General features: G+C 31.6%; 1 protein-coding gene across 2 annotated transcripts in view; it reads right to left on the bottom strand.

The window, feature by feature from the left end:
* Window positions 1-12554, bottom strand: part of LOC111413378 (chaoptin-like) — a 54306-nt gene that overhangs the window by 2113 nt on the left and 39639 nt on the right. For both annotated transcript variants that reach the window (XM_071194505.1, XM_071194506.1), the window contains exons 3-6: window positions 10203-10382; window positions 9985-10129; window positions 5517-5627; window positions 2491-5462 (exon numbers count right to left, since the gene is read on the bottom strand). In XM_071194505.1, the coding sequence (XP_071050606.1) occupies window positions 2491-5462; window positions 5517-5627; window positions 9985-10129; window positions 10203-10382 (3408 nt within the window). The remainder of the gene's footprint in view (window positions 1-2490; window positions 5463-5516; window positions 5628-9984; window positions 10130-10202; window positions 10383-12554) is intronic.

Below are 12554 nucleotides of genomic sequence, written 5' to 3'. Positions count from 1 at the left end.
TTAATGATGTAACCGCGATCTTGGATTGTGAGAAGCTGCTTTTTGCTGATGATTTGAAGTTATTCTCGGCTGTTGGGGAACTCAGCGATTGTGAACGTTTGCAAGAAAACCTGTTTCGTGTTGAGGATTGGTACCTTAGCAATCGTTTATCACTTAATAATTTCTAAATGTTTTACCATGACATTTTCAAAAAAATTAAATACAGTCGACTGTGCATATTACTTGGCCAGTTAATTGAGTAACACGAGTAAGAGATTGAGTAAGATCGTCTTTTTCGCATACGACCTCTTTTGACTCTGCTTAATACCAGGTACCAAAATATTTTAACACCAGGAAAAGAAGTTGTCATTGATGAAAGCATGATTCCATGGAGGGGACGTTTAGGGATGCGCCAGTATATTAAAAATAAACGTCATAAGTACGGCATCAAGCTGTATAAGTTGTGCACCTTGGAAGGTTATACCATTAAGGTCAAGATGTATTGTAGCAAGGAGGATAATCCAGATAATACCAGCGACTCACATACAGTAAAGGTAGTTATGAACCTCATGGATAATTTGCTTCATTCAGGTCGCATCTTATACGGTGACAATTTTTACTCAGGGGTCCCACTTGTGAAAAAACTTCAGGAAAGGAAAACATTTTACTGTGGAACACTCAGATCAAACAGGAGAGGTCTTCCAAAAGAATTTATTAATCGTGGTATTAAAAAGAATGAAGTGGTAGGAGTACATAATGTAAAGGGTGTTAAAATAATAAAGTGGAAAGATAAGAGGCCCATTCTTATGATATCTAATAAAAGAGATCATGATATCAACCTGCATGATACTGGTAAAACAAACAGAAACTCGGAGCCTGTTCTTAAACCCAAATGTATTATTGACTACAACAAAGGTAAAAAGGCGTTGATCTGAGTGATCAAATGTCCTCCTACTACACAGCTTTACGCAAAGGGCTTAAATGGTATAGGAAAGTGGCGTTTGAATTACTATTAGGAACTACAATTGTCAATTCGTATGTAGTTTTTAATGCAGCTAATAAAAGCAACAGGACCCTTACCATGCTACAGTTCAGAGAGAACCTAGCAATGTCACTAGTGGATCAGGATTCTGAACATACTGTAAAGTCGACTTGCACTCCGAAAAGGGTACATACATTTGCTTATGAGCAGGGTCCAGGGAGAAAACGACGTCGGAACTGTGTAGGATGTTATAAGAAGCTGTTTGATACACGACAGCGAAATTCTTTTGCATTCTCGAAAGTTTTTTTTGCGAGCTTTAGCGAGCAAATGTGCGCAAAAGAAAAATCGCAAAAGTGTCATTTCGCTATCTTGTATCAAAAATAACTATTTTCACATTTGCGGGAACTCTAACTCGAAAAGTAATGAACCAATCATTATAAAAATTGATAGTATGATTCTTTATGAAATTACAAAATATATGAACCAACTTTTGAGATGATATCATGATTTTAAGAGAGTTTTTTTTGCATAATTAGTAAAAAAAAAGTGAAATTTTAAGTAAATGTTTCCAATACCTGCAAAATTTTTAATTTTCGTTACATTTACCTGCATTGAGGTTCATATTCTTAGAAAATAAGTTATTAACCTAAAATGAAAAGCTTTTCGATATCAGATGAAAATTGAAATGGCTATACGTCCCGCAATTGGAAAACTTTGATATTTTTCTATAAAATTATTCAAAAAAATTCACAAAAGTTGTTCGAAATATAAACAAAATAGTGTCAAAATTGGATTAAATTCTAATCAATTCTTCCCACCCAAAAAAATCCTAAAAGATCAATGAAAATGAGCCTCCTAATGTGGTTTCCCCCCTTAACTTAGTTGCTAATTATTATAAAATTACGGGTTTATTGTTCGGAACTGTAAGGGTCTGTCCATCGGATGTTTATGTACGTGATTTTTTGCGTTGATTAGATCGCGGTAATTGTTTGGTATCCGTTCTATCAGTTTTACGCGAATGAATCTAAAAAAAGACATTTTTAAAGTATCTATGCTTTCGACTGGATCGTGTTTACCCACCTAGGGGTGTAGATTACGCGTTTCTCCTTTCGCGGTTTAGTTTTTTTTTCACTACAACAGCGCAGAGTTGTTTACATAGTTAAATTTATTCATAAACTGTTGTATTATAATATTGATTGCGGTTGGTTGTTGGAAAGGTTAATCTTTCTTGTATTATGTCTCAACGCATGCTGTCCCCTCACGTTTTATAATTGCCGTAGTAATAGTAACACTTTACGTAAATCTCCTGTCTCGTTAATGTACGATTACGACAATTAGGTTTCGCCGCATTTCAATATGTTTTTGATTATTTGAACACGGTGGTTAGGGTAACTCATTTTTTATAATTATTATGTTACTAATTCTTCCTCTCTTTAATTGATTTGACTTGATTTATATTATATTAACCAATTTTTGAAAATTTTTCCAACTTACCAAATTTGGTAATAAATTACTTTCTATTTTCTTACCTGATACTAAAGTTGTTCCAACATTTTTCCACGTTGTCGAATTTCCATAAAATATATCCGTATTTAAAAACGTCAACATATTCCCTCGAAGATCTATACTAAGATACGGAATCTTATACATATTCGAAAACAACCCAGGGGGAAGATCTTCAACACTTGTATTAGAAATTTTTAAAACCAATTCGTTATTTCGGGTGAATTTTTCAAAAGCACGTTGATGAATCATTTTTAAATTTTCCCCCGATATTTCTAATTCACGTATTTTCGTGTTAGAAATACAACGTAACTGATCATTTAAAACATTTTCTCGAATTTTTAATTTCAAAATACGCAAAGACCTTAATTTGCTTAATATTTTACAAAGTTGCTTTTTGAAGTTGTCGATTTTTAACGAAGTTTCAATCGATAAAGTGTGTAATATTTCTAATTTTTCAATTGATTTTCCATCAAATTTCTCCAATTTATTTAACCCTTGTATGTCAAGTGATTGGAGATTTTTTAATTGATGAAATGAATCCGAATTGATTTGTTTAATGGGGTTATTTGATAAATTTAATTTTTTTAATTGTGGTAAGTGGGACCAAATTTTTAATTGAATATGAGTTATTAAGTTATTGCTTAAATCTAAATTTAATAATTTAAATAAATCCCGAAAAGTGTTTGTTCCCAAATGATTAATTAAGTTAAAAGATAAATTTAGATAAATTAGATTTGGTAAAGGTAAGGTTGGGGTGATTATTACGTTTGATTTGGATAAAATTAATTCTTTTAAATTTTGGGCGTAATGAAATAACTCTTTGAAGTTAGCACGAATTGAGGTTAATTCTAAGACTAATTTTTGTAATAAACCTAATCCTGTAAAAACGTTATCGGGGAGAATATTAAATTTATTATCGCTTAAATCTAAAGAATTTAAATGAATAAGATCTGAAAATGTTGTGCTTGAAATGTGTTCGATTTCGTTTGAATTTATTGAAAAATCTCTTAAGGTTGGGGCTATTTCAATCAAATTAGGGATGACGGAAAAGAAATTTTGGCTCAAATCTAATTTTTCTAACAAAGTTTTAATAAAAACATCCCTTGGGAGGTAACTAAGATTATTCGAGCTTAAATTTAAAACCCTTAATTTCGGGGTAAATAAAAATTGGTTTAAATGAATTGTTGATATAAAATTTTTAGACAAATCAAGAATTTGCAAATTATTTAAACCAAAAAAACTATAACGATGAAGATGTTTTATCACGTTTTCTTTTAAAGACAAAATTTCTAATAAAGTTAATGAAAGAAAATCGTTTTGGTTTAAAATTGAGATTAAATTAGAATTTAACAATAATTTTTTTAAATAAATATTTTTTAATAAACATTTCGGGATTTCTTTTAAATTATTTTGGTTTAAATCTAAAGTTTCGATTAATCTAGAATTTGAGTTACAAATTGAAATTTTATTTAAACTCAAATTTAAATTAATTAACTGGGATTGATTTGACGATACAAAATTAAAACTAAAATCGTTTAAATGATTAAAAAATAAATTTAATAACTCCAAATTGGGGAGGTTATTAAACGATTTTAAATCAATTTTATAAATTAAATTATTCATTAAAATGACACTTTTTAAATTAGTTAAATCGGAAAACGCCTCGTTTTGAATTTCCTTGATTTTGTTAAAACTCAAAATGATTTTTTCTAAATTTGGGAGATCCTCGAAAGTTTTGTTAAATACAATTTCAATTTCATTGTTAGAGAAGCGTATTTCTTTTAATTTGGTATGAAGACCCTTTTTAAATAAATTGGGGTGAATTAGTTTCAATCGATTAAATTCGCAATTAATATACCTTAAATTTGGCAAAAAATCGAATAAATTTTCATCTAAATTTTCTAAATTATTATTATCAATCGATAAAAATTTTAAATTAAAAATTGGTTTAAACATACCCCCAAAAATCTTTATCGACTCCAAAGAAAACGAAAGTTCTAAATTTTCCAAATTTTTTAACCCATTAAATGCGTTCTCATCGATATACTTTATTGGGTTAAAACTAAGACTAAGTTCTTTAAGATCTTTTAATCCAATAAAAACATCTTTTTTTAAAACGTGAATTTGATTATTTGTTAAAATTAAATTTTTAATATTTTCGCCCCAATTAATAAAATCGTTTTGTTTTAACACTTCAATTCTATTATAAGCCATATTAAAATGTGTTATTTTAACACAATCTTTAAGGGCGTTACTTGGAATTATTTCGAATTGATTTCCACTAAAACTTAACGCCTTTACATTACTACAAAACCCTTTTAGCGCATCTTTTTTAATTTCTTTTAAAAAATTGGAAGAAACGTATAAATACTTCAACGCGTTTAATCGTTTTAAAGCTTCTTCAGGAAAATCAATTAAATTATTGTGATCAAAATCTAAAAACTCTAACGTGTTTTCAACCCCTTTAAAAGCATACTTTTCAATTTTTTCAATTTCATTGTAAGATATAATAATACGTCCACAATTTAATCCATAGAAACTTTCGTTTATTAACGTTTTAATTGTATTAAACGATAAATTTAAATCTCGCACGAAAATGGTGTTGTTAAAAGGCTTTTTTGGTATTTTTGTTAATAAATTTTCCCGTAAATCGATTTTCTCCAACCATAGCTTTTTAATTGATGACGTTTCTGGAATTGTTTTTATATGATTTCCACGTAAATATAACCATTGCAGTTGAATTAAAGATGAAATTGTATCTTGCGGAAATTCTTCGATTAAATTATTCGATAAACTCAACGTTTGTAAAGTATGCGGTAAAGAATGAATTTTAATCTTTGAAATTCGATTTCCATCTAAATTTAGCCATATTAATGATTTGAATTGATGTAGTTTTTCGCTTGGAATTTCTTTAATATCGTTTTCACCCAAAAATAAATTAATAGTTGTGTTTTTTAAATGAGACCAATCTCCGTTTATTTCTTGTATTTGATTTCTAAAAATAAGCGTTTATTTATTACGGTTATTTAAAAGAAAAAAGAAATTTTACCCGTGTAAGTTTATCCACTGCAAGTTTTTAAGTTCTCTAAAAGCTTGAAACGGAACGACGTCTAACTCGTTATAGCTGAGATCCAAAGACTTGAGACTTTTCGACGTGGAACTAAAACCAACAAAGAGGTAAGTTTAGCTTATTAAAATGATTTTATAAGTAAGTTTAAGATTAGTTTCACGGTCAAAGAGTTTTAATGGAGTGCGTTAGAGGTGTATTTATTGATATTTCACTAAAGTATTTCGGTAACTATTACCATATGGAAAACAGGAACCTTTGAAACCTTTTATCGGTCACAAACTTTCGAACTTATTAAAAAATATTCAAAAGCATTTTGCTATAAACGAGAAAATATACGTAGAGCTTGGCATTTATCTTGGCCGGTCAGTTTTGCAGAAGAGAGCGTGCGACAGTTAATCGTTGAGGAGAGAGGCGAACTAATAACAATACTAATAACTTGAACTAACGCTCAAAGCCGCAGAAGCAAGACTTTACAGTCTAAGACTTATTCAGTCTGAATGCTTCGTTCTAGCCGTTAAGGTTAGGATTAGGTATGGTCTTACTGACTTTTCAATCATGCCAGTAAGTCGCTAAAGGTAGTCATGTTTCAGTCTCAACCTTGTGTTTCGTCGGTTGGTGTTTCCGATTCATCAGGGCCGACACATTAAGCTGGACTTCGCTGACAAGCGTCTGAATAAGACGTGTGATTGTCATCATAGCGAAAACCCTCCATACGCTCAAGGCCGCAGAAGCAAGACTTTGCAGTTTAAGACTTATTCAGTCTGAATGCTTCATTCTAGCCGTTAAGGTTAAGATTAAGTATGGTCTTACTGACTTTTCAGTCATGTCAGTATGTCGCTAAAGGTAGCTGTGTTTCAGGCTCACCCTTGTGTTTCATCGGTTTGTGTTTCCGACTCATCAGGGCCGACACATTAAGCGGGACTTCGCTGACAAGAGTTTGAATAAGACGTGTGATTGTCATCATAGCGAAAACCCTCCATTAATGTTTATGGTAATGGTTGAAATCAAAAATTCATTTGAAGACTTGAAGAAACCATCTTCAAAATATTAAAAACCAAGTAACTTTGCCTTAAATTACTTTTTATTTCGTACCGATATCTCCATTCGTTTTTGAGATACGGCATTTATAAATTTATGTTTCATATCTATAATAATCAAAAATGCAAAGTTGGATTTAAAAAATTATAACAACGATGTTTATGGAAAATAAAACATTATTAATGGCACATTAAATCTTCCTTAAATTTGCTTAAAATTGCTTTTTATTTCATAACGGTACCTCAGTTAGTTTTTGAGATACATATACATTAATTACTCCACCATTTATACTTAAGGTTATGCAAGGTTGCGTTCAAAACTTGATAAATCTTAAATTTGAAGAAATGATGGTCAAAACGTTAAATACTAGATAAATTTGCTTTAAACTGCTTTTTAGATCATGATGATATCTCAATCAGTTATTGAGATATAATAACCGTAACAATAATTGATGGTTTTGCAAGGTTGAATTTAAAAATTCAAAGGTCTGAAATTTGAAGTCTTGAAAAAACCATCTTCAAAACATTAAATACTAAGGGCAGATTGTACAATATACCGATAAACTTCCCGACAGCGTTATCTGGCCGATAAGTTAGTTTGTACTGTATTACAATGTACAGATATTTTTGTCGGTGAGATTAACGGCAGGATACAGGATGGTCCATTTAACGTGAGTCAAGCGATTATCTCGAAAACGGTTCATTTTACATAAAAATGAACCAAATGAAAGTTGTTCTGTGTGAAGGGGGAAACCATACGACGATAACATTTTTTTGACCTTGACCTTGACCTTATTTTCCAGGTCATATGAATGTCACGGCCAATTTTTTAAATGACAACCTATGTTTTTAATTGCAAAATCTCAATCTATGGATTAAAGTAAAATAATTTAAAAAAACTCTACTAAAACTTTCTTTAGATCTTAAAAGGTTTTCTTGGCTACTATTTCTGCATGCATTTCTTATCCGCTCTTTCATGTTTGCTGACGTAGTCAGTACTTCGCGATAAACATTACTCTGAAGGACGCCTTACAAGAAAAAATCAAGAGGTATTAAATCAGGTGATCTTACAGGCCAGGAAATTGAACCTCCCCTTCCAATCCATCGCCCAACATAATCCCGATCTAAAGCTTCACGTGCAATATGTGAAAAATGTGATAAAAGTGTGAAAAACCCATCATTTTGTCTTTCTTCCCTGCTCAAATCTATAAGTAACGTTGGTAAGACGTCATCTAAAAAATTTCGGTACTTCTCCCCATTCAGCATACCATCAATAAAGTATGGACCGATCAATTTATCACCAATTATGCCACACCAATTTTAACCGACCAAGGTCGTTGATGTTCTACTTCACGCAACCATCTCGGATTTTCAACGCTCCAATAGTGCATGTTATGTCTATTGACTTGTCCTTTGTTTGTAAAAGTAGATTCATCCGAGAATAACATGTTACCAAAGAAATTGACGTCCAACCGCATTCGTTTTTGTGCCCATTGACAAAATATTTAAATTTTCAAAACCACCTCCATAAAATTTGATGAATTAATTATTATTTAATTTTTTAGCTATAATTTATGATATAGTATCTTAGTAGGTAGGTCTTACCCAGTACAGTGAACCCCTGAGGTTGTAGCTATCACATACAACGCCAAATCTAGCAATGAATGTTCTGCTTGGCCTATCTCGTTTCCATTTGCGTATAGAGAAAGTGGCTAGAACTACCATTTATAGGTTTGGGCTGCAGAAGACACTGTAGGCACTGATATTGTGCTATTAATGCCATCAGATTTGATGAAATCACTATTAGTGATTAATGCTCGATACCAGATTGTACTGCCTGGACGGCAGTCTTGGATCGAAAACGAAAGTTCTTTGGTTCAGGCAGATATTTGCATGTTCACAGAAGAATCAAAAACGCTGGAAGGAGTCGGGGCAGGAGTATACTGCCAGACACTTCAGATTAAGTAAGCTTACAGCCTGGGTGCTAAAATCCTTCTTGAGAGAGGGTTGAACAACATGACAGTACGATTTTTCTCAGACAGTCAAGACTGCAAAAGAACTTTAAACACACTGAGTTGTGATAACAGAGTTTCTCTGATCTGGGTCATTTGCGATGGCCAAACATAGATTGGACTGTAGGCTGAAGAGAGATTTCGCCTACTATGGACCAGTTCTCCTGGAATGAGACACGCTAAGTTGTTTATTAACATCGCCACTGTCAAACCTGGGAATAATTTAATAGGAAAATCATTTTCAACCTGCTCAAAATAAGGTTGTGGTGTTTTTTTATACTTTCACTTTTTCTAACACAACGCGAAATAATATGATTTCCCTTAAAGACTTTTTCCTAAAAATATATTATTACCTAGTCCTCTATTTCTACACGAAATATAAAAGTAGAACTTTATAGCTATAATTTAAGAGATAAATCATTTCGAAACTTCCCGAAATAAGGTCGGAGTGGGTTGTTTAAATTTTCACTTTTTCTGACAAAACCCCAAATTAACAAGTTTTGCTATAAGATATTTTTATCTAAAAATATTTATATCTTACTATGTACATTATTTCTACACATAAGCTAAAAATAGAACTTTTTAGCTGTAATTTAAGATACAAATCATATCTAAACTTCATGAAATAAGGTCGGGGTGATTTTTTTAAATTTTCACATTTTCTGACATAACCCGAATTTAACAAGTTTTTCTTTATGATTACTTTTCTACAAATATAATATATGTCACACCATTATTTCTACTCATAATATAAAAGTAAACATTTTTAGCTATAATTTATGATATAAATCATTTTCAAATTCCCCGAAATGACTTTAATTTCTTTAATACAGTGATCAAACCGTGACATTTCTAAACAACATTATCGATTTGTCTTCTTAGAACCTGGTTACAGATATTAATTAGTTCATTTTAAAAGTTCTCAAAATACACTAAAAACCAAAAACCGTATAATTTCATAGATATTAGAAATACAAATACGGTTTGCAACATTTGTGAGTAACAAGAATTGCCGATGTTGAGGACGCACTATATACGACATTTGATTTACAATTTACTGTTGCAATTTGACTTCAACCGGTTTACAATCTCCGAGTTCGTAATCTTGCACCACGTCTTCACTATTGTTCCTTCCTGCTGCAGCATTCAATATTACTACTACAACTTCGAGACATTGTCTGAGACTCTTGCTAGAAACTTTAACGAAACAATTTAACTCGCGCCTAAAGACTAAAACTGGTTCCTTAAATATTCCCCGAAACTGAATCGTAAAAGATAATTTAACAAGTCTCATTAAATTTATATCTGTTTAAAATTTAAAATTAAAACGTTTAACTGACTATAAGAATTTCTAGAATTTACGGAATTGAGTTAGGGAAACTTGAAACTTGTACAAACCTGAAGGTTCGATCGGCTACGTGTTGCAAGTGGTTATTCGGTAAGGAAAGACTTTGTACTTGGCATCCGGCCAAACTTTCAGATTCTAGAGCTGGTATTCGAGAACCCATTATCTCCAATTGTTTGATGTTCCCTTCAGGTAAATCTGTAACCAAAATTCTCAATCGAATAAAATTCACATTTTTATAATTTAATTATTGTATTGTAATGTATCTTACTAGGAAATTTATAAAGCGGGATGGATATACAGCTAACATCTGTGATGAATCGTCCGTTGAGATCATGTTGATCCGAAGAACAAAGACACATGGAGTTGAAACTGCAGCCGGACGTTGACATTGTGTTACAAAGATTGATCTGGTAGATTATGTGTAATACCCATAACCACGTTATTTTACCTGGAATTAAATTTGAGAACAATGATTTTGAGATATATTAAAATAATTATAATTCTATAAAAGTAGTTAGTTAATTAATTGATTTTTTAACTACAAACTTCATAACCTAGTTAAAAGAAGATGATTAATCCAGTTCGATTTAGTCATTTGAAATTCCATTTTACCTCAACTCTCCCGTAACTTCATTAATTACCTTACCACTACTGCTAACCTAGGTAGGGTTTAGTGTTTGACACTCGAATCACGCACCTTGTCATCGAGTTGTTCCTCCTTCGAGACGTTTGAATTTAATTAGTATTGATTGGTAGGGTTTTGGTAAAAACAAATATTAAGTTTGCAAATTTAAAATGCAAAATATAAAAAATAGGTTCGAATTTTTCACGTTTTTTTTAAATAAACCTTTAGCTTTACTAACATTAAAAAGTTGTAAGTAGTGGGTGTCAAAGTTTTAGTTAGCACCGGGAAAAATCCTGCAGCTTTTACGTCACAACTTAAAAACATTTCTAAAAGTTTACAAGTTGATCGGATTAGATGCGGCGAAAAATATTTTTAACTAAAATTCATCAAGACACATAATCGATAATTTATAAAAGATTGTACTCTTAAAAATATCATTATAAAACAAAGTTTTAAAAAGTTATTTTAATATCAATGAAAACAAGTATAACTACCGTTTTCAACGATACATAAATTACCCATGCGCGGTTATAATGTAACTTGAACAATTCGAAATTTGGACCTGTAATTCAATATATGGCTTGCACCAAATCGATTTGACGCAATAACATGCATGCCAGCTTAGTATCAAACGTTAACTATTACAGCTTAAAATAGATTTAGGTAATTAGTTGAACTGTTACTATGTTTTTGATAGTTTTAATTAAAGTTAAACTGTATTTTCGGAAATCTCATATCAATACATTATCCTAAAAGTGAAATTAAGTTACTAAAGGATTTTTAACTTTAAAATTTTTTTAAAAGGGAGTGTTTATTTTTGCCGATTCGTATTCGAACGGGTTAACAGGAAGCTCAAAATTGTAAAATGCTTTGTAATTACTAGCAATTGGGCCGCAATGCGTATACAGGATTTCGATTTTACCTCGCGAAGGACAATTAGTTCCCAGAGTGGAAAAAAAATAACATAGGGTTCTATAATACGTATATACCAGAATTATATTGTCTAACCACTCTTGTTTGAAGGCGGCTTTTATGAAAACTAATTGAATCTTTCTATCTTACTCTAATCTTACTCATTACGATAGCCGCTAAAATAATAGAGGAAAGGCGAAATAATAGAAATGGGTGCCACGACAAAGAATGTAGCTGCCCAAGCGAAACGAAATGCCAGACAACATTGTATTCAAAGAATCACAAGAACAAACCAAGATGAATACAATAGGAAAAGAATAGAAATCAGTAGAGTGTGTCTCAGGAAGAAGAGGAAACTGGCCAAAGATACGGTAGAAGAAATGATATAACATAATAACAAACATGAATGCAGAAAGTTTTATACGAAAGATAAAGAACAAACACGAGAGTTTAGTCAAGTTTTCTTGACTTCAATGCATGTAAGGACAGCAAATACTGACAGAACAGGAAAATTCTGAAAATTGAAGACTGACAGAAAAATACTAACAAGCAATACAGGTCATCAAGAACAGACGGCTACATACCCTGCAGAACCCGAAGACAAAGTACCCACATATAATGAAATGATACAGATAATTAAGTGCATGGCGAACCATTAAACACCAGGATCAGAAGGAATAACTTCTGAGCTATTGAAACATGAAGGCAAACATCTTTGGGAAAAGATTCACAGTTTAACCAAGAATATCTGGTTACCTGGCCTGATAAATACTGCTAAGAAAATCGTCATCAATTATTTATTACGAACAAGAAAAGATACAAATTGTAATAGCGACCATTATCTAGTGGAAGTCAAGTTCTGCCAAAGCATAGCTAATATAGGAGCAAATAGAAGTAAGAGAAGAATTAAATGGACTAACTACAGAACTGCTGGACTAAAAGATACAGAAATACAAGAAGAATACAAACAAGATGTCTATAGCAAAATTGAAGCCATAAATATAAATAATAGCAGTGACATAGACGAAAGTAGAGAAAAATAAGCGTTACAGAAACCGTAGACATAGTAATAGGCACGAGTGT

The sequence above is a fragment of the Onthophagus taurus genome, chromosome 2, assembly GCF_036711975.1.
Source record: "Onthophagus taurus isolate NC chromosome 2, IU_Otau_3.0, whole genome shotgun sequence".
Classification (NCBI taxonomy): domain Eukaryota; kingdom Metazoa; phylum Arthropoda; class Insecta; order Coleoptera; family Scarabaeidae; genus Onthophagus; species Onthophagus taurus.
The sequence above is the reverse complement of the archived record's forward strand: the minus strand, read 5'-3'. Positions and strand labels throughout refer to the sequence as shown.